This window comes from Buteo buteo, chromosome 4 (assembly GCF_964188355.1).
Source record: "Buteo buteo chromosome 4, bButBut1.hap1.1, whole genome shotgun sequence".
Taxonomy (NCBI): Eukaryota; Metazoa; Chordata; class Aves; order Accipitriformes; family Accipitridae; genus Buteo; species Buteo buteo.
Window position 1 is genome coordinate 26420516 of NC_134174.1, and position 23810 is coordinate 26444325.

At 66.9% G+C, this 23810-nt stretch overlaps 2 protein-coding genes across 7 annotated transcripts; one reads left to right on the forward strand and one right to left on the reverse strand.

The window, feature by feature from the left end:
• The first annotated feature begins 26 nt into the window (after positions 1-26).
• COL5A3 (collagen type V alpha 3 chain) lies at positions 27-23339 on the forward strand. Of its 6 annotated transcripts, none has more exons than XM_075025179.1 (68): positions 27-117; positions 2076-2186; positions 6268-6435; positions 6593-6806; positions 6877-7039; positions 7561-7683; positions 7854-8000; positions 9140-9250; positions 9328-9489; positions 9641-9688; positions 9800-9841; positions 9916-9978; positions 10169-10243; positions 10400-10483; positions 10561-10617; positions 10742-10795; positions 10913-10966; positions 11105-11158; positions 11274-11327; positions 11400-11453; positions 11537-11581; positions 11788-11841; positions 12002-12046; positions 12274-12327; positions 12429-12473; positions 12596-12649; positions 12759-12803; positions 12898-12951; positions 13060-13104; positions 13354-13407; positions 13635-13742; positions 13824-13877; positions 13962-14015; positions 14268-14312; positions 14862-14915; positions 15080-15124; positions 15301-15354; positions 15539-15592; positions 15669-15722; positions 15814-15921; positions 16078-16167; positions 16260-16313; positions 16501-16608; positions 16727-16834; positions 17210-17263; positions 17406-17459; positions 17598-17705; positions 17860-17913; positions 18070-18123; positions 18212-18265; positions 18388-18441; positions 18616-18723; positions 18895-18948; positions 19233-19286; positions 19487-19540; positions 19659-19712; positions 19868-19975; positions 20168-20221; positions 20308-20361; positions 20471-20578; positions 20662-20715; positions 20919-20954; positions 21076-21129; positions 21268-21511; positions 21682-21794; positions 21968-22036; positions 22167-22403; positions 22492-23339. In XM_075025179.1, exons 3-68 carry the CDS (start codon positions 6291-6293, stop codon positions 22636-22638), a joined length of 5223 nt encoding a protein of 1740 aa, XP_074881280.1. In that variant the 5' UTR covers positions 27-117; positions 2076-2186; positions 6268-6290; the 3' UTR covers positions 22639-23339. The 6 variants fall into 6 exon arrangements, with proteins under 6 accessions (XP_074881280.1, XP_074881281.1, XP_074881277.1 ...); XM_075025180.1 differs by lacking the exon at positions 27-117 and adding an exon at positions 822-947; XM_075025176.1 differs by lacking the exons at positions 27-117; positions 2076-2186 and adding an exon at positions 4242-4399.
• Positions 852-5924, reverse strand: RDH8 (retinol dehydrogenase 8). The gene is made up of 7 exons (XM_075025183.1): positions 5844-5924; positions 2726-2843; positions 1934-2095; positions 1679-1858; positions 1504-1597; positions 1233-1416; positions 852-1135 (listed from the first exon to the last, which is right to left on the reverse strand). Exons 2-7 carry the CDS (start codon positions 2829-2831, stop codon positions 911-913), a joined length of 951 nt encoding a protein of 316 aa, XP_074881284.1. The 5' UTR covers positions 2832-2843; positions 5844-5924; the 3' UTR covers positions 852-910.
• Positions 23340-23810: the final 471 nt, after the last annotated feature.

Below are 23810 nucleotides of genomic sequence, written 5' to 3' on the forward strand. Positions count from 1 at the left end.
ACCCCCCCCCCCCCCCCCCCCCCCAACCCGGTCCCGCCGCCCCGCGGGTCCCGTCCCCCCCCGGCCCTGCCCGGCGAACCCCCGGTCCCGCCGTCCCGTATCGCTGCCGGCGCGAAGGTCAGTGCGAGGGGACGGCTGTGGGGGGGGGCGAAGTCACACACTTTACTGGAGACCCCCAGAGTTCCTCACACCCCCCCCAGAGCCCCCTCCTCGGGCTCCCCAGGTCCTCCAGAGCCCCCCCCAGGTCCCCCACACCCTCCTCCCAGGCTCCCCAACCCCCCCAGAGCTCCTCCCCAGGCTTCCCAACCCCCCCAAAGCCCTCCCCAGGTCCCCCAGAGCCCCCTCCGACACCCCCAGGTCCCCCAGACCCTCCCCCCAGGCTCCCCAACACCCCCAGAGCCCTGCCCTGGGCTTCCCAGGTTCCCCAGAGCCCCCCCAGAGACCACCTCAATAGCTCCAGGTCCCCCAGAGCCCTGCTCTGGGCTCCCTGGTTCCTCAGACAACACCCTCCCCAGGGCTCTCCAACACTTCCAGGTCCCCCAGAGCCCCCCAGGTTCCCCAAAGCCCCTCAGGCCGCCCAGCCCTTAAGGTTCCCCAAGGCTCTCCCTACCCCAGCTCCTCACCCCACAGGTTCCCCCAACTGCTCCCAAGGCTCCCCACCACCACCCCCCCCAGGCTCCCCCAAGGCTCCCCACCCTCCTCTCCATCCAACGGAGGGCTCAGCCCCACCAGGACCCCATCCTGCCAGTTGAGCCCCCCCACCGGCTCTGACACCCCGGGGGACGTGTTCAGCCGCCGGTGCTGTCCATCTGTCCTGCTGTGAGCGATGCTGGGGAGGGGTGTGGGACTGCAGCCGTAGCCCCCTCCCCATCATCAAGGGACCGGGCTTCCCCTCCCTGGGGTGCCCCGCTCAGAGCGGGGTGACCCTACGTCGGAAGCAGCCGCAGGTGAGGCACCGCAGGGCGGCCATGCTGAGGTGGAAGAGGGTGCCGTAGTTGAAGAGCAGGCGGTAGTAGGTCCTCACAGACAGGTCCCCCGAGGGATCCGCGTACTTGAGGGCCACCAACGGCGTGTAGAGGCTGTTGGTTTGCGTGCGGAAAGCCGGACGCCTGGCTCTGATCACGTTCACGATTGCCTGTGAGTGGAGAGGAGGGGCTCAGGGCTAGCGTAGGGCTGGGAATGGCGCCCAGAGCACACACCCCCCCCCCCCCCAAATCCTCTCAGCCCCACACCTCAGCCACGGCGGCAGGGCTCTGCCCCAGTGTGGCAAAGATTTCGTGGGAAGCCGGCAGGTATACGTCCTTGAAGTACCGCACGGTAGCCGGGTCGGTGCCGGGAAACTCGGAGCGTGAAACCTCTTCCATCAGCTTCAACTCAAAATCCGTGTTCACGGGGCCCGGTTCCACCATGGAGACGCTGTGGGACCACGGCGGGTGCTCAGGGTGGGGGTCCAGAGCCACCCTTGGGCCCTCTGGGGTGCTCCCCGCACCCCATCACACTCACAAGACGTTGAACTGCAGCAGCTGCACGGCCAGGCTCTCGCAGAACCCCTCCACGGCAAACTTGGAGGCGGCGTAGACGTCGTTGAAGACAATCCCTGTGAGCAGAGAGGGGCTGAGCTCATCAAGACAACCCCTGGAACGAGACCCCTGCACAGCGGGACCCCCCCACACCTCACCCTGCAGCCCCATGACGCTACTGATGACCACGATGTGACCACTCTGTCGCCGCTTCATGTCGGGGAGGACGGCTTTGATCATCCTCACGACCCCAAAGAAGTTGGTCTCGAAGATGCGCTTCATCTCCTCCACGCTGATACTCTCCACCGGACCGACGTGCCCCACGCCAGCGTTATTCACTGTGGCACAGTGTGGGGGGCTCAGAGACCCCCTCCAGCCGCCCCTTGTGGCCCCCCACCCACCACCCCGCTCACCCAGCACATCCACCCGTCCCCCGGGGATGTTCTCCATGCACTCTGCCACCGAGCTGTCGCTGCAGACATCCAGGCGTTGGATGCTCAAGGTCTTTCCCAGCGCCGGTCCGGCCGCCTCCTCCAATTTCTCCTTCTTCCGTAGGTCCCGCATGGTGGCGATGACTGCGGGGAGCCCCAGCCCCGGTCAGGGGGACCCCAGATGCCAGCCGGGGTCGGAGGGTCAAGCCGGGATGATGTTCCCTAAGCTGCTTTGGTAACACAGCCTTTAATCTCCCCCTCAGGACTAATCCCCAGCCCTGGTGCGGGGTTGGTGGTGGGGCAGCGGAGTTGTGGGGACACACATGCGTGTATATGACAATGGGTGGCACGGGAACGAGGATGGCGTGGGGGGACCGCACGCGTGTGCGTCCACCCGGGTGGGAGTGTGCCGCCAGACCCAGTTACACACGTGTGCACTCGCAGCCGTGCGCTGCTCGTGCCATCTGTGCCCCCGTGGGGCTGCCCCACGTCCCCAACTCCCCTCCGCCTGGCAGGGCAGTGGGTGGGGGGCACAGGGACACCTCGGCTCTCTGAGGCGGGGGGGGCTGCGAGCTTGGGGCCATGGGACTTCAAGTCCTGGGGGCTGTGGGGAGAAAGGCTCTGGGGCTGGATGGACGGGGACCCCAAATGCTGCACCCTCTCCAGCCTGCCACCCCATCCTGGAGGGCTCCCGCCCCTGCCTTGCTGGGGCAGACGTGGGGCCGTGGGTCCCCTCCCGGGACAACGTGGAAGGGTCCCTTCCCCGCTCCTTACCATGGAAGCGTTGCTGGGGGTCCTGCGCCAACCTCACGGCGACGGCGAGGCCGATGCCGGAGGAGCAACCGGTGATGAGGACGGTGCGGGGCACGAGGGTGGCCATGGCTGCACTAGCCTGCGGTTCAAAGTCTCTTATGAGATCAGGACCCGGCGTCACGTGGGAGCAGGATCAACCTCCCCAGGGCTGCCCTGGGGAGGGCACGGGGGTCCGCCGGGCCACGGCCCCCTCCCCTGCCCGCCGATATGGCGCGCGGCAGCCCTCGGGGACGTGGATGTGGACAGGCAATGGCACGCATGGCTGTGGCCCCGTAGCCAGGTGCCCACCCTGGGCCTGTCGGGGACCCCACACCCCCCCAAACTGTCATGGAGGTCCGTGGGGGAGCTGGGACAAGGCGGCTGAGGGTTGGGGAGGGGGCTGTGTTGCCACCAGAGCCCCGTGTGGGAGTGGGCAGAGGCTCGGTTCGGGGGGCTGGGGGCATCCGCGGGGGCTTGTTACTGCAGAGACGACGGTAAATATTTGCCGGGAAATGGAAAACTGGGGGAGCGGAGCCGAGCGACTGTGACTCAGGCGATGAGGCAATGGGGCGACTCCGGCCAGCCGGGCCCCGGGGACCAGCCCGGCCGAGCGGCAGCTGTGCCGTGGGGTGGGGGGGTCCCCCGAACCCCCCAGTCTTGCTGTGGGGATGGGTGCTCCAAAATCCCCAGCCTTGGTGTAGGGGTGGGAGTGGGGTGGGGGGCTTTGTACCCCAAAATGCGCTGTCCTTGCTGTAGAGTTAGGAGTGGGGTTTGGGCCCATGCACCCCAAAACCTGCCATCCTTGCTGGGGGGCTTGGGGGGGGCCTCTGCACCCCTAAACCTCGCTGTGGGACTGGGAGCAGGGTGGAGGGCTGTGCACCCCAAAACCTGCTGTCCTTGCTGTGGGGCTAGGAGTGGGGTATGGGGCTGTGTACCCCCAAACCTGCCATCCTTGTTGTGGGGCTGTGAGTGGGGTGGGGGGGGCTCTGCACCATTAAACCTCACTGTGGGGCTGGGAGCAGGATGGGGGCTCTGCACCCCAAAACTTCCCATCCTTGCTGTGGGGCTGGGAGCAGGATGGGGAGCTCTGCACCCCAAAACCCCCGGTCCTTGCTGTGGGGCTGGGAGCAGGGTGGGGAGCTCTGCACCCCAAAAGCCCTCGTCCTTGCTGTGGGGCTGGGAGCAGGATGGGAGGCCGTGGACCCCTAAACCTCGCAGTGGGGCTAGGAGCAGGGTGTGGGGGCTGTTCTGCACCCCTAAACCTTGCTGTGGGGCTGGGAGCAGTTTGGGGGCCCTGTCCCCCTAAACCTCGCAGCGGGGCTGAAGTCTCTCTCTCCCGTTGGCCCCGTTCGGGGCGGTGGGATCTCGCAGCCGGGACCACCCGGGGCCGGTGTCGGTCCCGGGACCCGCCCGTGGGCCGGACGGGAGGCGGGGGCTCCCGGTGAGCCGGTCCTCCTCCGGTCCTCCCCTCCTCTCCCCTCCCCTCCCTTCCCCTCCCCGCAGCCCCGACGAGCCTGGAGCGGACAGGGCGGGCTACGAGCTCCGGTACCGGGCACCGGGCACCCACCGGGCCGGGCATGGAGGGTCTCCCGGTCCCCGCCGCTCTCCTCGCCGCTCTCCTCACCCTGCTGCAGGGGCTGCCCCCGGCCAGGGCAGGTAACGCGTACCGGGTGGGCTGGGGGGGGGGACACCCCACGCCCACGCGTGTCTCTTCTGGCCACCCCCCACCCCCCGCCTCAGTTCCGCGGGGAGGTGGGGGACACCGGCGGGTTGAGCCCCGAGACCCCCGGTGTTGGGACCGGGGGGGGGTCGTGGATGTCCCCGTGGGATCCCCGCTGCTGTCACGCGTGGGGGCCCCCGGGGGCCCCGCCGCCGCCTTCAGCACCACGGACAGGGCCGGGGGGGGGGGGCACGGCGTCCCGGGGGGGGTCGGGGCACCCCTTGGGACTCTGGGGGTCCCCCATGGCTCCAGCCGTGGGGTGGCACAGCTGGCGACAGGGACAGCCCCCCCCCACCCCGGGGCGTGGGGTGTTTCCCGTGGGTCCCTTGGGGGTGCTCCCCCCAGGCCAGGGGTGCTCCTCCTGGGGAGGGGGTGCTCCCCCGGGTCCCTTGGTGGGGGTGCTCCCCGTGGGACAGGGGTGCTCCCCCCCCAGGGCGAGGGTGCTCCCTGTGGGTCCCCTGGTAGGGGTGCACCCCACGGGGCCGTGGGTGGGGGTGGTCTCCCAGGGGCAGGGGTGCTCCCCCCGGGTCCCTCGGTGGGGGTGCTCCGTGTAGGGAGGGGGTGCACCCCCCGGGGCAGGGGTGTAATCCCCCGGGTCGCCTGGTGGGGTTGCTGCCCCTGGAACGGGGGAGCAGGCGGGGTGGGGAGCCCCGGATGCCTGGGTCCCCTGGCTGGCCTGGGGGGGCAACAGAGCGGGGGTCTGGGGAAGCACCTGAAGCGTAAATAATGGGGATAAGCACTGGCACGGGCTCCCGGAGGCCATGGGGGGCTGTGGGGGGGCCCCTCGTCCCGCTCCTGCCGACTTCGCCTCACCCTACCCTACCCCTTGGCTTTACCAGGAACGATGCCGAGCCACCGGTACCCCTGTCCCCCCCACCCAGCTCCCTGAGCCACCCATGCCGCACACGCCCGGGTCTGGCGTCTGGAGGGGCTTGGCCAGTACAGCCACTCCAGGGCCACCCACCAACCCTGTACCGGGGGTTCCCAGATCGTGGCGGGGGTCCCTATCCACCCCGGCACGCCATGGCCGGGTGACGGCTCTCCCTGGGGAGCGCCGGCAGGAAGCCGGACCCATGTGCGGGGGTCAGAAGGGCCTGAGAGACGGCTTGACCGGAGCGGGGTCAGCCAGTTCCCAGCCTGGTCCTGTCCTACCGTGTCCCCGCTTATGCTTGGGGTGCCCCAGCCAGGCTGGGGGGGGGGGCTGGGGGCAGTTTGGGGAGCCCCGGGAGGAATTGCTGCCCCCCTGGATCCCCCTGCCTGGCCTGCCCGGACAGGCCTTTCTGGCAGGGAGGGTGGGTCCAGCCCCGGGCTGGGGGGGGCCCTGGTGCTCTCTGATGTGGCTGCAGTCATAGCCCTCAGCCCGCACCCCCCCATACACACCTGGCTGTGCCGGATTAACCCTCCAAGCGCCCAGGCGCAGGTGATGATTGGGGTCCAGCTCCCTGCGGAGAGAGGGCAGCACCCCCAACCCTCTCCCTAAGCCCCCAGTTGGGTGCAGCTGGGCTGTGCTTAGGGGGTGACGGGGATCTCCCATGGGTGACGGAGCCCTCCCGCCCCATGGGGTGCAGCTGTGCCGTGGGGTGCAGAGCAGGGCCGGGGGCGGAGGAATGCGGCGAAGGAATCTGGCGGCTGCGGGACCGGACCTTGGGCCCACGCAGCTGCCTGGCACCGGGCCGGCCCGGCTTGGCAGGAGGCAGGCAGGGGGATGGGGATGCGGCCACGGTCCCCGGCTGGAAGCACAGACAACGGCTGGGGTGTCTCCGGTGGGTCCCCACCCCCTGAAGGGTCCCCTCTTGTCCCGCAGCGGTGCCCGTGGACGTGCTGCAGATGCTGGGCATGCAGGACGGCCGGGACGGTGTCTCCGTCACCGCTGGGATCTGCCCGCAGCGCCCGGGGACCGAAGACCCCGATTTCGCTTTCCGCGTGGACAACCGCACCCAGCTCAGCGCACCCACCAGGCAGCTCTTCCCTGGTACGGCACCGGGTGGCCACGGGGCCGCCGAGCCCATTGTGGGGTGCAAACCGAGCCGCTCCAAGGGCGAGCATCCCCTTTTGGGGTGCAGAGCCACCTCTCGGGGTGCATCGGGGGGGCTTAGCTTGATGGTTGCTCCTTTTCCTCCCTGCTGCAGGTGGCTCCTTCCCCGAGGACTTCTCCATCCTGGCCACAGTGCGTGCCCGGCGTGGAGGACAAGCCTTCCTGCTCTCCATCTACGATGAGCGAGGCGTGCAGCAGCTGGGCATGGAGATCGGACTCTCGCCCGTCTTCCTCTACGAGGACCAGGAGGGCCGGCCAGCCCCCGAGCAGTACCCCGTCTTCCGCAGGGTCAACCTGGCCGATGGCAGGTGAGTGCCGGAGGGGGGGACAGGGGGACTCTCCGGCCCCTCTCACTGCGACCGAGTCCCATCTCCACAGGTGGCACCGCGTGGCATTGGCTGTGAAGGGCACCAACATCTCCTTGCTGGTGGATTGTCACCTCCTCGCCACGCTGCCGCTGGAGCGGGGACCTCAGCCTCTCGTTAGCACCGAGGGGGTGACAATTTTTGGGGCCCGCCTCCTGGATGAGGAGGTGTTTGAGGTGGGTCCCTCCCCAAATCCATGTGCCAGAGGCCCTGGCTGTCCCACAGCATCCTTGCCCTGGTAGTGAGGGGTCCGGGGAAGGCGGGGGGACCCAGTTGCCGTGGTCGGTAGAGGCCCCAGTTGCACTGGGGGCTGCTTTCTGTCCCTGTGGGGTGCCCTGGTTCCTCTCCCTACATTCCTGCCCGCTGCAAATGTCAGGGGCCACGAGCAAAGAGGCAGCATTGAGGCAGCGAGGCAAGTGGGGCTGCCCCCCCCCCATTTTGTCCCCAGCAGGCAGACAAGGGTCCCTTTGTTCACTTGCCACCCCCTGCACCCTCCACCCGGCCGAGGGGGTGTCCACACTGGCTGCCCCAAGCCACCCACGGACCGGCTGGCTACTGCAGGAACAGGGCTGGCCACGAGCACCGGCTCTTGCACGCATGTCTGGGGTGTGCGTGGGCACCTGATCGGCTCGGGGTGCAGATATGGGGGGGGCAGAAAACCCACTCCCTCGTGCTCCCCCCTTCTTCTTTGCTACAGGGTGATGTCCAGCAGCTGCTGATTGTGGCTGACCCTGAGGCTGCCCACTCCTACTGCCAGCTCTACATGCCAGGCTGCGACCAGCCCCTGCTCTACCCCCTTCTAGCCCCCTTCCCGGAGGAGGTAAGCACCCAAGCTGGGAAGGGGAAAGGCTGGGGGGACCCTTGGGAGCCCCCACCCTGCCAGGCAGCCCACAGGGATACTGCCAGGCTTGGTGTCACCATGGGGGGAGCTGCCAGGGCCCCTGACGCCCACGTTTCTCTCCTCGCCGGCGTCTGCGCTGCCCCTTGCAGAGCAGCCCAGAGCCCACCGCTGCCCCACGTAGGAAGGGCAAGAAGGGAAAGGGGAAAGGCAAGCGGAAGGGCAAGGGCAAGAAGAGGAGGAACAAGGAGCTGCTGGAGCAGCATGAGACCTCTGTGCCCTCCGTCACGGCCAGCCAGGTAGAGAGCGTGACTAACCCGCCTCTGCGGCTGCTTAACCCACCCTGGTTAACCCAGCTCTGCTAACCTGCTGCTTGCGCTTGGCTGTGGCGTGCCCGCTCCGCAGCTCCCCAGTGCGTGTCAGCCAGCGCCGTGCCGCAGCTTGGCTCCTTGTGCTGAGGTGGGACAGCCGGGACCCAAATCCGGCTTAAATGCAGAGCGGCTCCAGGTGTGCATGGCCCGAGGCAGACCCAGATGCATCCCGGACCTGGCAGTGCCTGTACACAAAGCTCATGCCGTGCCACACGCGGCCTGTTGCATCCAAAGCAACTCTCAGCCTCATCTTTGCACAGTCCAGGGCAAAGCAGGCCGGCTCCAGCCTCTCTGGCCTCCATGGAGCCTGACCTTTGGGTCTGTTGGATGTGACTGCAGGGCTCTGGCCAGAACGGCTCCCCCTCGGGATTCGAGGGAGCCTGGGCAGCCGGCGCATCCCCACAAGGTTGCCGATCCTGCTGGCACTTGGGGCTGAGCCATCCCCACAGCTCCTGGCCTTACGGAGCGTGTCCTGGGAGCCAGTGGGGATCCCCTGGGCAGAGACGCCGGGGCAGGGCAGGAGGCAGCCCCCCGCACCTCTGCCTTCGGCCCCTTTGGCTCTGGAAATGGGTCAAGGCTGCAGCTGGGGACGACGGTGCCGGCCAAGGGCGGCCCAGGGACGGTGGCCCCTCCTGCCGATGAGTCAGCCTTGGCTGAGCCGGGCCGGAGAGACCCAGCGAGGGGTGGCCGTGCTCCAGGTGCTGCTTGGAGCCAGGGACCGTGCGGCCCTGGTGTGTGGGGGAATGGCCGCCCCCACGCCTGGGAGCAGCAGCTGCCGAGCACTGGCTTGCCTTCCCCTCTGCCCCAGCATCACTGCGAGCCAGCGGTCCCCGAGGAGCGGGAGTCCCGGTGCCTTGTCACAAAAGGGGAATGGCTCCCGTGTCCCAAAGCCAGGCAGGGGCTGTGATGGGGTGGGGACATCGTGAGTCCAGCTGTGGCCCCCCCCCCAAAAGCAGGGCATCCCCTGGCCCTGCCAGCCTGCAGGACCCCACAAGGGTCATGGGCCAGCACCTCCCTCTGCCGCAGCACTCCCTTCCTCACCCTGCGCCCTTTCCACATCGCCCAAGGCCAGCGCACCCACACCGACGCCGTCCATGGAGGAGAGCTCCCTGCTGCCGGTCCCCTCCAGCCTTGCCACCACTGTGAGCGTCACCCTGAACGGCACCGACCCCTTCGAGGTAGCACCAGGGCTGAGGGCTGGGGCAGGCAGGGGGGGCCCCCTCCTTCACAACCCCAGCGTCTCCCCATCTCTTAGAACACTGGCAAGGAGCTTATGCTTGAACTTGAAGATGATGGAGTCGCTGGGGCTGGTAGCACGGAGTTGCCGGGCTATGAGGACTACTACGATGGGGACCCTGCGAGCCGGGAGCGGTTTGGCCCTGCTGAGCGGGAGGAGACGGTGATCCAGGCTCCCCAGGTAATGCTGGGGACAAGAACTGGGACCCCCCGCCAGCTACTGCTGGCTGAGCTGGGGCTACGGTACGGGGTCCAGCAGCCATGTAGGTGGTTCGGAGCCCTTCATTCCAGCCCAGCTCTCGGCCGATTCTCCTCACCCTGATGTTTTGCAGGAGCCTAACTTGAAGGGGGAGAAGGGTGAGCCAGCCATCGTGGAACCGGTGAGTGGGGCACAGCCCCCCTGGGGACATGTGACCCCAGCCCTCTGTGGCACCCCAGGGCCACCCATCTGAGACTGTTCGCAGGACGTGGCTTGCTCTCTTCTCCTTTAGGGCTGGCGATTTGAGGGGCCGCCGGGACCCCCAGGCCCTGCGGTGAGGAGTGAGGGGCTGCGGTGGGGAGGGATTGGAGGTGCCAAAGCATTAACATGCTTCTGTGTTCTCCACAGGGGGAAACAGGTCCCCTGGGACCACCGGGGCTCCCAGGGCTGCCCGGGGACCCTGGAGATCAGGTATGGAGCAGACGGGGAGGGCTGCGACGGGGCCAGAGCTGCCCTGTGGCAGGGCTGGGCCGCAGGCGTCCCGGCAGTCTTGCCGGCGCATGCCGGCATGCACGCGGGGCGATGGAGCTGCAAGCCCTGACCTGACAGCCTGGCTTCTACCGGCGTGATGACGGCTTATCCCCTGCTTCCCCTCTGCTAGGGTCCCGCAGGACGGCCGGGGCTGCCAGGAGCTGATGGAATCCGCGGCCCGGCGGGGACCATGATCATGTTGCCGGTAAGTGCTGGGGCAGGATGGGATCCTCGGGGACCCTGCCGCCTGCTCCCTGTGGAGTCTGGCAGGCAACAGCTCTCTAGGTGACACGGAGCTGGCTGTCCCCAGGGCTGGGGTCCGGTGGCTCCCCTTGTCCCTTACCCTGCTCCTTCCTCCCAGTTCCAGTTCGGTGGAGACTCCCTCAAGGGTCCCACTGTCTCTTTCCAAGAAGCCCAAGCCCAAGCGATCCTGCAGCAGGCGAAGGTAAGGACCCCTCGCGACCAGTCCCCCTGCCCAGCCTCCCCACTCCCCCTCACCCCTCTCCTCCCTTCTCTCCCCAGCTTGCCATGAAGGGTCCCCCAGGTCCCATGGGGCTGACCGGCCGCCCAGGACCGCTGGTGAGTATGGCTGGTGTGGGGGCCTCTGCAGGGTGCCCACCCCACGAAGATGCACCTTGTCGGGCCAATCTCCACATCGAGCAAACCTTCATGGTGGGGTCTCCAAGCTCTCCTGTTTTTGTAGGGTCTACCTGGACACCCGGGACTGAAAGGAGATGCGGGGGACATGGGGCCACGGGTGAGTCTCACTCGGCTGGGCTGTGCGAGGAGAGGGTGTGCAGGCTTATGCCCCAGGCAGAGGTCTGGCAGGCTGCAGGCAAGCCCAGCCCTGATGCCTTCCGCTCTTCTCCATCAGGGTCCCCGGGGAATGCAGGGACCACCAGGGCCGCCAGGGAAGCTGGGCAGACGGGTAAGCACTGGGGATTCAGGTTTTGCCTCCCCCAAATGTCCTGGTCCACTGTCACGTGCCAGAATGCCCCTTTCCCATCCCCATCCCAAGGGGCTCTGAGCTTCGGGCCCCTTCCCACTCCCTGGACTTGTCTTGCAGGGTCGTGCTGGAGCGGATGGTGCCAGGGGTCTGCCGGGGGAAACCGGACCCAAGGTCTCGTGCGTGGGGTGGTATCGGTGCTGGCAGCAGGGTGGGGGGCCAGGACACCCAGGTCGTTGTGTGGCGGGTGGTGATGTGGGCTCAGCCTGATGCCTGTCCTACCCCACAGGGTGACAGGGGCTTCGACGGGCTGCCGGGACTGCCAGGCGAGAAGGGCCACAGGGTAAGTGGGACCGCACCGTGTCCCCTCCTGCCACCACCGTCCCCACACCGCCTCACCCTCTTTCTTCTGCAGGGTGATGTGGGGAAACCAGGACCAGCGGGCCCCCCTGGGGAGAAAGGCGCCAAGGTGAGGAGCGTGGAGAGGGATGGGGAAGGGTCAGGCCCTGCTGGTGTTGGTGGATGTGCTCAGCTCCACTCTGTTCTCTCTAGGGCTCGGACGGCCTCCCAGGACCTCGGGGGCAGCCTGGGGAACCTGTAAGTACCTGCTGCCGGCACTGGGTGCCTGCCCTGGCTTCTCCCCCAGCCCCAGGAGCGGTGGGGGGCAAGCTTGGTCCCCAGCTTTCTCCCTGCACCTTTTTGGAGAGTTTTGGGCACTGGATTCCCCCACCCTAAGGAATACGGTGTGCTGGGGTCAGTGCTGCCATCTGAGCCCCCACTGACCCCTCTGTCCTTGGCCCTAGGGTATGCGAGGCCTGATCGGTTCACGTGGCTCCCCCGGGCCCCCCGGACCACCGGTATGAGACACCGCTCCTATCTGTCTGTCTGTCCATCTGTCCTCACCTTGGACCAAGGGGATTTTTCTCTGTCACCCGTCAGCCTGGGCATGGCATCATCCTTGGTGTGGCGTCACCTTGGGGCGCAGCATCACCCTGATCCTCCCTCCTTCCTCTGCAGGGTGCCAGTGGCATCGACGGAGCACCGGGGCCCAAAGGCAATGTGGTGGGTGTCAGTGGGCCCCCCCCAGGAGCACCCAGCCCGAATTAGCCAGCGAGAGACCGGGATGCTCCAGGGAGGGGGAGGCAGGGCTTGGGCGAGAGCTCCCACATGCCCTCGTGGGGTGCATGGGCTGGGAGCATCCATGGGGGTACAGTGAGGGTCAGAGTGGCACATCCTGGGGTCTGAGGGGGCTTTTTGCTGCACTAATGGACTTTCTCTGCCCCACCAAGGGAATCCACGGGGAGCCGGGACCCCCGGGACAGCAAGGGAACCCCGGTCCGCAGGTACGTGGAGGTGATAGGGGGCCAGTGGGGTATCCCCACGGGGCTGGGGGCTCAAGTGCTCCTTCAGTCCCTTCTCAGCACCCCGGTCTGTTCTCTGGCAGGGTCTGCCTGGCCCCCAGGGCCCCGTCGGGCTGCCAGGGGAGAAGGTGAGTCAGGATCCAGAATGGATGGGGGGGGTCCAGAGCTGCCCCAGCTCTGAGCGGGTGGTGGGGAGCTGCAGGGGTGACCCCAGTCCCTCTGCATCCCCACACGTCCTCCTCTTGCCCAGGGCCTGCCAGGGAAGCTGGGAATACAGGGTGTGGCTGGGGCCGACGGGCCCCCGGTGAGTACCGGCGAGGGGCTGTGTGGTCACTCCGGTCCCCGGCAGAGCGGGGACCGCAGGGCAGCATCACCGTCCCGGCTTGGGACTCACATCTTGCACATCCCTGCAGGGTCACCCTGGCCGAGAAGGCCCAGCCGGAGAGAAGGGCCTTCAGGTAAGGGACTGATCCCCACCTCGTGCCCTGGGTGAGGGGATTGGGTCCTCTTTCCAAGGGGAGGGTCCCGTTTTTGCTGATTCTCTGTCCCCAGGGCCCTGTGGGTGCCCCTGGTCCCGTCGGTTATCCAGGACCCCGTGGGGTGAAGGTAAGCACAGCCTCCTCCTCCGCCAGGCTCTGCCAAGGCACGATGTGGGGGGTCAGGCGGTGTCCCCTGGGCTGGGGTCTCCCCTCCAACCCCTCTGTGTCTCTGCAGGGAGCTTTTGGCTTGCGGGGCCTGAAGGGCAGCAAAGGGGAGAAGGTAAGAGGTGTTGGGGAGAGGGGACAGCAGGGGACAGGGGTCCTTGTCCTGTGGTATCTGTGGGTTCCTGGTGTTGGGGGGCACTCGTCCTTGCCCTGAGATAGCTGTGGGTGGGGGGACGCCTGGGCTGCAGCTGGGGCCAGCCCCTCCATTTTGGGATTTGGGGCTCAGCCCCACACTGTGACCCCATCTGGGGCTTGTACCAGAGCTAATGCAGTCTCAGCCCCCCAAAATGTGCCTCTTGTTCAGGGAGAAGATGGATTCCCCGGCTTTAAGGGGGACATGGGCCCCAAGGGCGACAGGGTAAGTGGGGTCCCGACGTGGGGGTCTCCTCGTCAGGACTGTGTGGGGTGGCTGCGGGTGCTGTGAAACCCCGTGAGGTTTTGCTAGCTGGCTGCAGGATTTGGGGTGGTGGTATGGAACCAGGGGGGACACACACAGCTCTGTCTGTGGGGACAGCTGGGACCCAAGGGAGCAGCCCTGTCCCCCCCTGGCAGCATGCTCCCCGCACCTCTGCATTGCCATTCCAGGGTGACCAGGGTCCGCTGGGCCCCCGCGGTGAGGACGGCCCTGAGGGGCTGAAGGGGCAGACGGGTCCCGTGGGGGAACCGGGTGCTCCCGGCCCCGCAGGCGAGAAGGTGAGGGGAACCCTGTGTCCCTGTGTCCCCGTCCCCGCATCCTTTGTAGCCTGTGGCTCAGCTCTGCTCTCTCCCTTGCAGGGCAAGCTGGGAGTGCCGGGTCTCCCGGGCTATCCTGGGCGCCAGGGCCCCAAGGTGAGGACGGGAGCGACTTTGGGGTGTCCCTGGGACCCCAGGTGCCTCACTGGCCCTGGGTTATCACTTGTCCTCTCTCCTTAGGGCTCCACTGGCTTCCAGGGTCCCATAGGGCTGGCAGGAGAGAAAGGCAAGAGGGTGAGTCCATCGCTGTCCCATCCCTCCGGGCCATTCTCTGTCCCCCACATCCTGCTCTGCCACCCCCTCTGCGAGCCAGAGTGGGGCTGGGCTGAGCTGAAAGCCGGGGAAGGGACCCAGCCGCATGGCCCTCTGCGTTCCCGTGTTACGTGTCCTCTCGCAAATGCGCTTGGGCACGCTCTGTCCCCTCGGGGTGCATGTGGGGGTCTGCCCTGTGCTCTGCTCTCCCCACCTCCTCTTCTTTCCCCGCAGGGCAAGGCTGGCCAGGCTGGGCAGACGGGACAGCGAGGGCCCCCGGTGAGTAACCGCAGCCCCGGCCCCAAGCTCGGGGTGAGAGGAATCACCCCGTGTGCTTTGGCTGGTGACTACTGGAGGGCTGGCTGTATCCCACCGTGACCATCCCAGGGTCCAGCTGCATCCCACCACAACCATTCCCGGGTGGATTGTATCCCACGGCAACAATCCTAAGGCCGGCTGTAACCCACAGCGACCGAGCTTGGGGGTCTGTTGTATCCCACAGCAACACGCTCTGCAGCCTGCCGGTATCAGTTAGGCTGGAGCCGGTTGTTTCCCATGACAACCAGATCATGGGGACCACTGTAACCCGTGGTGACCAGATTCCAAACTTTTGCCTGTATCCCATGGGAACCACCCTGGGGCCAGCCATGTTCCTTCCGCGTCCCTGCCCCACTCCTATCCTGGTCCCCTAGCTTCCCACCCCGCTCCCAGCCCCTCTCCCTGCCCTGTACCCCCACTTCCAGCCCTGTCTCCCCTTTCCTTACCCCACTCCCAGCCCTGCTCCCTGCCCCACACTTCACCCCCACTCTTTGCCTCCCACCTATGCAGGGCCTCCCAGGGGAGCGAGGTCTGCCTGGTCCCACGGGGAAACCTGGCCCAAAGGTAGGTGGGAGCTTGGCCACGGGGTCCCCGCTGTCCCCCATGTCCCCATCTCTCCGCTGTGCTCAGGGCCCCTCAGCTGTGGGTGCTGGCAGTGGGTCTGATGTGGGGGGGTGGGAAGGGTGGGGGTCTTTGCTGCTGCCCTCAGCCTGTTTCTGTCTCCCCAGGGAGATCCTGGCCATGATGGGGCCCCTGGCGCAGTGGGAGAGAAGGTAAGTGAGGGGTGGTCGATGCACAGCAGTGGGGTGTCCTCCTGCAAAAGCACCCCGGGAAGGGACCAAGCACAGGGGAAAATAGGATGCCAGGCGTGGGGAGAGGATCTGGGTGCTGCGGGGCTGTGGGGAAAGTCCCTCTGCCACTGATCGTGGGTTTTCTCTCCCTCTCACAGGGTCCCCAAGGTCCACAAGGACCCAATGGCTTCCCGGGCACAAAAGGTCCCCCTGTAAGTGGTGATGGCTGCGCATGGTCCTGCCCTGGTCCTGCCTGTGCTTGAGATGGTGCAGGGGACAGAATCGGGCTGGCACGTCCTTGTCCTCCCACTGCGCCCTGTGGGGTGCAGGCAGCGGAGGGGGGAACCCAGCTACGCAGCCTGTATCCCCCACCCCGTTACCTCTGTTCCTGCTCAGGGTCCCGCTGGGAAGGACGGCTTGCCAGGACACCCGGGACAGCGTGGCGAGCCGGTAGGTCCTCTGCCTCCCTTGCCTCGGGGAGGGGACTCCTGGCAATACCCAGCATTAACCCCTCTCTCCTCTGCAGGGGTTTCATGGCAAAACTGGCCCCCCCGGCCCCACAGGGGTGGTGGGACCCCAGGTGAGCGCTGGGGATGGAGGCAGGAGGTGTTTGTGTTGAAGCGAGCCTGGTGGAGGGACCCCCAGATGCTCACCCTGCTCTCTCCCCGCAGGGTAAATTAGGTGAGACGGGGCCTGTGGGAGAGAGGGGGCACCCAGGCCCCCCCGGCCCCCCTGGAGAACAGGGCCTGCCTGGAGCTGCTGGCCGAGAAGGAGCCAAGGTAGGAGCCGTGCTGGGGGTCCAACCTCTCACCTGAACCACCACAAGCCTGACCCAGGCGGGGCTGGATCCCCTCTGAGCTCTGCGGGGAACGAGGGCTCCCCCCGACTTGGTGGGGACAGAGCAAAGCTCTCTGCTACTCCTCTCCACCTTGCAGGGGGACCCTGGCCCTGCTGGCATCCCTGGTAAGAGCGGCCCCCCAGGCATCCACGGCTTTCCCGGCACACGGGGGGCACCTGGAGAGACGGTGAGTGCTGTCCCAGGCTTGGACGCAGCCTTTTATGGTCCTCGGGAGAAGGAGTAGGGTCCCTTCTAACCATCTTCCCTGCTCTTCTACAGGGCCCACCTGGCTTGAAGGGTGGGGAAGGTCCCCCTGGTCCCCCTGGACCCACAGTGAGTACAAAGCATCATGACATTTGAGGGGTTATCTGGAGTTTTGGGGTTTCCCTTGGAATATGTATACTCCTTGGGGAGCAATTTTGCCACCCTGCTTAAAATTCTAGTTGATAAATGTTTCTCTGGAGAGGAGGAAGACTGCCGGGGCCTTCTTCCCTCCACCCCACCTCTCTCTTCTCCCCAGGGTTCCCCCGGAGAGCGAGGCCCCACGGGGGCTGCTGGAGGCATTGGACTGCCGGGCCGGGGGGGTGCACAGGGTCCCCCCGGTCCCATTGGCGAGAAGGGCTCCCCGGTAGGTGCAAGAGGGTGTGTGGGGTGAGGAAGGAGGTATGGGACAGCACTGGGACAAGCTGTGTCTCCCATGGGTGCTGGCCAGCTCTGCTCTCAGCCCTTCCCCTTCCTGCCCGCAGGGTGAGCGAGGTCCCATGGGTCCAGCCGGGCATGATGGAATCCAGGGTCCCGTGGGGCTGCCGGGCCCAGGTGGACCCCCCGGCCCCGCCGGAGAAGATGGGGACAAGGTAAGTCAGGGGGGCACAAGTCGGCACCTCTAGCAATAGCTCCTCATCATTTCACTACTGACAGCACAGGGATGCCTGGGATGGGCTTTGGGGACAAGTCCCCTCACCTGGGGGATGTTCCAGGGCTGAGGAACCTCTGGGATGGGGCAGGTTTCCCCTATGGCTTCCCAGGAGCCGGGATTTCCTGGGCCGCAACGGGCTGTTGGTCCTGGCAGGCTTCCTTGGCACTGCTTCCCAGGTGGTGGCAGGTTTCCCTGGTGCTGGGATTTCCTTGGCTGTGGCTCCCCAGCCATGGCAGCTTTCCCTGGCTGCCAGCACTCCCTTCTCGCCATCTCTCACCGGCCGCGGACTCTCACCATCTTCCCTTTGTGGCAGGGCGAGATGGGGCTTCCCGGACAGAAGGGCAGCAAAGGTGACAAGGGCGAGGCGGTGAGTGCTGAGGGGCTACTCTGCCCGGGGATGGTTCTCTGAGGGGCAGAGCAGCTCTGGGAGCAGGCAGGGAGATGGCAGCAGCGAGGCAGGAGATGTTTGGGGGTTGCCCTAACCCTATGTGGGTGCTCCTGTCCCACAGGGCCCCCCCGGACCGACAGGAATCCAGGGACCCATCGGGCACCCTGGCCCCGCGGTAAGCACCCTTCCCACCCCATTTATTCCCTCGACTGAACCCCACCTTTCCCTCTTGGCTCCCTTCCCTGCCCTCCCACCCCACACATTGTGGTTTCTGTGGGGCAGGCAGCACTGACCTCAACCTCTCCCTTTGCAGGGAGCGGACGGGGAGCCAGGGCGCCGCGGGCAGCAGGGGATGTTTGGGCAGAAAGGAGATGAGGGATCGCGGGGTCACCTTGGCCTAAGCGGGCCCCCTGGCCTGCAGGTAGGGAGCAGAGAGGGGTGGGATTGGGTCTGCTGGGCTGGAGGGGACGAGGGACATGTGGCTGCGGGTTCTGCGCAGCCCGCCTGGGCCAGGGCACCCTCTGCCTTGTCCAAGGGGCTTCTAGACCCCCTGAGCTAACCGGTGATCCCCGCAGGGCATGCCAGGCCCACCGGGCGAGAAGGGCGAGAACGGAGATGTTGGCCCCATGGTAAGGAAACCCCGCAGCCATCCCATTCTGCACACCCACCGCTCCCCCTCCACCTCCTTCTGCCTCGTCTCCAGCTTCCCACATCTCCCTTTCCCATGGGAGCTGCACAGTTCAGCTGCCCTTTGCAGTCTGACCCCCCCTCTGTGCTCCCCACAGGGCCCCCCTGGCGCACCAGGACCCCGTGGTCCGCAGGGACCCAGCGGTGCCGAGGTGAGTACAGCCCTAGGGGGGTTCAGCAGGGGCTAATGATGGCAGGGGCTGCCCCCAACGTGGGTATCCCCCATCCTCTTGCCTTTAGGGTCCCCAGGGAATGCCGGGTGGCGTGGGACAGCCAGGTGCCGTGGGAGAAAAGGTAAGCCCACATTTGGGAGGGCGGAGAATGGCGTGGGTCTCAGTCTGGGTGCTGGAGCTGGGCAGAGCTGCCCACACAACCCAGCATCCGGCAGCATCTGCCCCATTGCTTTTCTCACCCAGGGTGAGCCAGGTGAAGCGGGAGATCCCGGAGCCGCAGGGGAGCCCGGACCACCCGTGAGTATTGCAGAAGGGAACAGGGTGTCTTTTAGAGGCAAGACAAGGAGAGCGGGGGCCAGATCCTGCTCTAGCTGGCCACAGAAAGCAAAGGCAGAGCTCCTGGTGAACATTTACTGCCCAAACTGCCCCTTCCCTGCTCTAATGTGACCCTCCCACCCTGTCCCTCTGCAGGGCGTGAAAGGAGATGTGGGGGAGAAGGGAGACGCAGGGCAGTCGGGAGCAGCTGGACCTCCTGGCAAGAAGGGCCCACCAGGAGAGGATGGAGCCAAAGGCAACCTGGTAAGGGGAAGGAGCAAGCACGGAGAGGCAGGGGGATGCTGTCCCGAGCCCCCGCATCTCCCCTAGTAGCCCTGCAAGGCACTAATCCCTGTCCCTGCCTCTGCTTTCCCAGCATGCAGATGATCTGGGGCTCCCTCCCAGTCCCACGCTCGTGTCCCCTTCTCTCTGCAGGGTCCCATCGGCTTCCCTGGTGATCCTGGTCCCCCCGGAGACCCCGGCGTGCCAGTAAGTAGCCCCTGCTCACCCCTTAGAGGGGCCTCAGAGCAGAAGCAGCCCCACTCCTGGGGCTTTCCCAGGGCTGGAGCCAGCCCCCACATTCCCCCACGGTGCTCCGGTGTCACCCACTGCCTCGCTGCCATCAGCCTGGGGTGGTGATGGAGTTGGGAGCTGCCAGGACACCGTGGTTCTCTGCCTGTTCCGCCTCATCGGTGCTGCCCGGTGTCCCAACAGCTCAGGGGTGAGCTGGGGGGGCTTGGCTAGGTGAGTGCTCACCCTCCCCTGTGTTGCAGGGTCTGGACGGAGCTGCTGGAGAGAAAGGTGACAGTGGGGACCCCGGTCTGCCGGTGAGTGGGGCAGCTGGGGATATCACAGCCGCAAAAGGGGGGTCACATTCCCAGCGGGACCACCCTAGGCTGGGGGGCTCCAGGGGCTCTAGCTGAGCTGTGCTGCTTCCCAGGGCTCTTACCCTTTACCCTCCACGCTTCCCCCAGTCCTGGCTGTGGAACTCTCCCCTCACCCCAAACTCCCACTGGGTTCATTTCAGGGTCCGCCAGGTGCTTCAGGGGAGCCGGGTCCCCCAGGTCCCCCTGGACGGAGGGTAAGTAGGGGAACGGCGAGGGTGAGATGGGGAGGGACAGCGCGGGATGAAGTGGGATGGCGAGCGGGGCTGGCCAGGGCCAACGTGCAGCACGTGGTGTCTCTGTCCCCTCGTCCAGGGACCCATGGGACCGATGGGGCGCGAGGGCCGTCAGGGCGAGAAGGGTGCCAAGGTGAGCAGTGGCCGGTAGACCCCAGGGCTCCCCAAACCCACTCCCCTCCAGAAGCCTCCACCAGCCTGGGACAGGGCCAGACCCCCCACCCTGGAGAGGTGAGGCTGGGTCCTGAGGGGTGCTGGCCTCAACTCTGTCTGTCCTTCTGTCTCCAGGGACAACCCGGCACAGAGGGGCCACCCGGGAAGACGGGGCCCGTGGGGGCACAGGGGCCGCCGGGACGGCCGGGCTCTGAAGGACTGCGCGGGATCCCCGGCCCTGCCGTGAGTCGGGGGCTGCGGGGAGGATTTCTCCGTGCCCATGTGGGGCTGCCCGTGTCCCCGAAGCCCTGGCCAGCTGCAACTGGGGGACATCCCCTTGGGCACAATGGGTGCAGCCTGTGGGGGTCACAGCTTGGAGGGGTGTTTTGGAGGGGCTCAGCCTCAGGCCTCTCACTCACACCGAGTCTCTTCCAGGGTGAACAAGGTCTGCTGGGGGCTCCGGGACAAGCGGGACCACCCGGCCCTCTGGTAAGTCAGGGTGAGTGAGCCCTGGGTACGGGTGATCTGAGCTGAGCACGGTCCAGGGTGCGTGACACCCTCTTGGCCTCTTGCAGGGTCCCGTGGGTTTGCCTGGCCTCAAGGGAGACCCCGGCCACAAGGGAGATAAGGTGAGATGAGGTGATGGTTGTGCAGGAGCTGGGGTCCCTTACCCAGACTCATCCCTGAGCCCCCCTGGTCCTGGGGAGGGGGCTGTCTGACGCTGCCCTTTGTCCCCAGGGCCACGCTGGACTGATTGGGCTCATTGGACCACCAGGAGAGATGGGGGAGAAAGGAGACCAGGGGCTTCCAGGCATTCAGGGTCCCCCAGGACCCAAAGGAGACCCTGTGAGTATTTGGGGTCTCCCCTGAGCTCAGGGGCTGGGTGAACGTGGGGGGAGGCAAGGGGCTGATGCTCTCTCTACCCACAGGGTTTGGCTGGACCCACCGGCCCCACTGGGCCCCCCGGCCCCCCTGGCCTCTCAGTGAGTATCTGCCTGTGCTATGTGGGTTCACCAAGGGTCTCCCACCTGCCCTTAACTCCCTGCAGACCCCTGGGGGCTTCATCCCCCAGGAGGGTGAGATGGGTAGTGGGGAGCCCAAGCCTCAGGGAGGGGGTCAGGGGCAGCTGCCATGGGATCACCGTGTGCCTGGCCAGTGCCCCTCTCCTCTCTTCTCTTCCCTGCAGGGACCCTTGGGCCAGAAGGGCTCCAAAGGCTCGCCGGTGAGTGCTGGGGAGGGATGGGGTTGGGTGGGGGGGCAGCTCCTAATGTGCTCCCCAGGGAGAACCCGGGGCCCGTCGCAGGGAGTCAAGTGCTACGGTGCTGAGTCCACTTCTTTTTCAGGGTGCTCTGGGTCCCCGAGGTGACACAGGCCCCCCCGGTCCCCCGGGACCACCGGTGAGTAAGGGATGCTCTGGACATGCACCACTTCATGTCCGTCCCCTCCCGGGAGGGCTTTGATGTCCCCAGACCCCCCCTCATCCTACCACCTGGCCCCCCCATCTGCTCTCATCCCTTCGTCCCTCTCTGTCCCAGGGCCGCCCAGCCGAGCTGCTCGAGCCGCTGCCCTCGAGCCGGAGCAGGAGGCACCGGCGGGCAACCAAAGGGGTTCCAGGGGAGCAGGGAGCCCCCCTGGATTACGAGGGGCTGGAGGAGGTGTACGCGTCGCTCAGCTCCCTGCGCACCGAGGTGGAGCAGCTGAGACGGCCCCTGGGCACCCCCGAGAGCCCCGCGCGGGTCTGCAGGGAGCTGCAGCTTTGCCACCCGCACCTCCAGGACGGTGAGGTTTTGGGGGGCCAGTTTGAGGGAGAGGGAACACCAAAACCCCCTCTGATGGAGGGGGGGATTTTACATCATGCCAGGCGGTGCCCGCACGGAGCATCCCTGGCCAAGGCTCAGTCAGAGCCAGCAAGGAACCAGACCATCTATCCGTCTGTCTGTCCTTCCCAGGCGAATACTGGATTGACCCCAACCAGGGCTGCTCCCGCGACGCCTTCCGCGTTTTCTGTAACTTCACAGCCGGCGGCGAGACCTGTCTTTTCCCCGATAAGAAGTTTGAGGCTGTGAGTTTGGGCGAGGGCAGAGAGGATCTGGGTGTCCAAAAACAACCCCCCACCCCCAGCAGCCCTCCCAGCGGGGATGTGATGAGGGCAGTCTGGGGCTCGCTTTTCCCCATGCTCTGGGGGGCCGGGGGTTGGAGAGGCTTCACCCCCGACACTGTCTCTGTCACCCCCAGGTCCGACTGGCCGCCTGGAACAGGGAGAAGCCGGGGACGTGGTACAGCACCTTCAAAAGGGGCAAGAAGGTAGGAGCTCCTCGTGCTATCCGGCCTGAGGGTGGGGGGAAAGGTGGACCCCCTGCGTGGCATCACCCCGGCCGCTGGGCAGGCGGGTGTCTGTGTCTCAGCCCCTGTCCTGTCTTCCCCCCCGCTCCAGTTCTCCTACGTGGACACGGACGGGAACGCCGTGCCTGTGACCCAACTCACCTTCCTGCGTCTCCTGAGCGCCAGCGCCCGCCAAAACTTCACGCTGAACTGCCAGCACGCCGCCGCCTGGTACGATGCCCACGCCGGCACCTTTGCCCGCGCCCTGCGCTTCCGCGGGGCCAATGAGGAGGAGCTGGGGCACAACCACCCGGCTGCCCCTATCCGTGCCCTCCACGACGGCTGCCAGGTGAGTCCCCAAGCCGCGAGGACCCCGAATCTCCTTCCCGTCGCTCGTCCCGCTGACCCGGTATGCCACGTTTGCCGCCTTCCCGCAGGGACGTCGCGGTCAGGAGCGGACGGTGCTGGAGGTGACCTCGTCCCACGTCGAGTGGCTGCCCCTGATGGACGTGGCCGTCGTTGACTTCGGAGACGCCAATCAGAAATTTGGCTTCGAGCTGGGACCCGTCTGCTTCATGGGCTGAGCGCGGCCCCGGACAGCGCGCGGGGAGGGACGGCTTGGAAGGGGGGGGTCTCTGCTCCCTCCGCCGCTCCCTGTGCCAGGGACAGTGACCCAGGGCCTGCTCTGGCATACTCAGGACTCGGAGCCGCCGCAGTGCCATCCCCTCCTGCCTGCACAGCCCCCCCTTATTTATACTAACGGCTCCCTGCAGTGGGGGGGGGAGGAAAGCTGGGGCAGGGTGCCCCAGGCTGTAGGGAGGGGGTTCGAGCCAGTCCCCCCTCCCCGTGGTGCTACAACGCTCCCCGAGAGTCCCCTTAGTGAAGCACTGGACGTGCCCTCGGCACGGCGACGCCGCGAGCCCCATCCCGATGCCTGCGGGGACCGGACGGGCCCGGATCCAGCCCCCTCCCCGGCCGTCGCGGAGCCGGTGTCCCCGTGCCAGGCCAGGACATGACCCGGGGTGGGGGGTGTTAAACCTCCTCCTTCACACCCCCCCCCCCCCAATTCTCTGCCTCCTCCTTGGGGGGAGCGGGTGGAGGGGGGGGGGACGACCCCCCCCTGCCCTTGGCCGGGGGTTGCCCCAGCTCACGGCAGAGCCCGTCCGGCGCGGGGGGGGCGTGGGGAGGTTGGGACAGGGTTGGGGCCGTACGTTGAGGCTCAGCCCCCGGTCCCGGTGCCGTTGCAATTACTGTACGATAAACCGACTGTATCGAAGCCGTCTCCCATCCCAAATCCTTGCCGATTTCCATGGAAACGGGGGGGGAGGGGGGGCTGCGCGCCCCAAATCGGGGCTCGTGACGCCCTGAGGCTGCCAGCCTCGTGTCTCCGCTTGCACGAGGGCGTGCGAGGCCGTCGCACGCGGGGATTTGGCTTGGGCACGTGCCCGCTGCCGGCCCCTCCAGCCACCCCCCCGTCCCGAGTCCCAGAGAGCTGCCCCCACCCTGGGGACCCGTCGCTGTGTCCCCAAGGGATGAGGGGGACCCCCCCCCGGGGTGGGGGGCTGCGAGGGCAGGGTTGGCACCTGGGCACGAAGCACCGGTGGAAGCCGGACCCCAGCCAAGCGGGACCCGGGTACCCTGACCACCCCCCCTCCTCCTGGTCCCCAAATCTCCATCCCGAGGGGGACCCAGGGCTGCCCCCCCCCCCCCAAATCTCCATCCCCGGAGGGGGGACCGGGCCAGAAAAGGGGACCGG

What these genes read in the sequence shown, in the direction of transcription:
- RDH8 (XM_075025183.1), bottom strand. Translation starts at nt 2,831, where the DNA reads ATGGCCACCCTCGTGCCCCGCACCGTCCTCATCACCGGTTGCTCCTCC. An exon ending in GGGACGGGTGGATGTGCTGG is followed by an intron (nt 1,859 to 1,933) that starts GTGAGCGGGGTG and finishes ACTGTGCCACAG; the next exon opens with TGAATAACGCTGGCGTGGGG. An exon ending in CTGCTGCAGTTCAACGTCTT is followed by an intron (nt 1,417 to 1,503) that starts GTGAGTGTGATG and finishes GTGGTCCCACAG; the next exon opens with CGTCTCCATGGTGGAACCGG.
- COL5A3 (XM_075025176.1), top strand. Translation starts at nt 4,321, where the DNA reads ATGGAGGGTCTCCCGGTCCCCGCCGCTCTCCTCGCCGCTCTCCTCACC. An exon ending in CAGGCGAGAAGGGCCACAGG is followed by an intron (nt 11,328 to 11,399) that starts GTAAGTGGGACC and finishes TTTCTTCTGCAG; the next exon opens with GGTGATGTGGGGAAACCAGG. An exon ending in CCGGAGACCCCGGCGTGCCA is followed by an intron (nt 18,949 to 19,232) that starts GTAAGTAGCCCC and finishes CCTGTGTTGCAG; the next exon opens with GGTCTGGACGGAGCTGCTGG.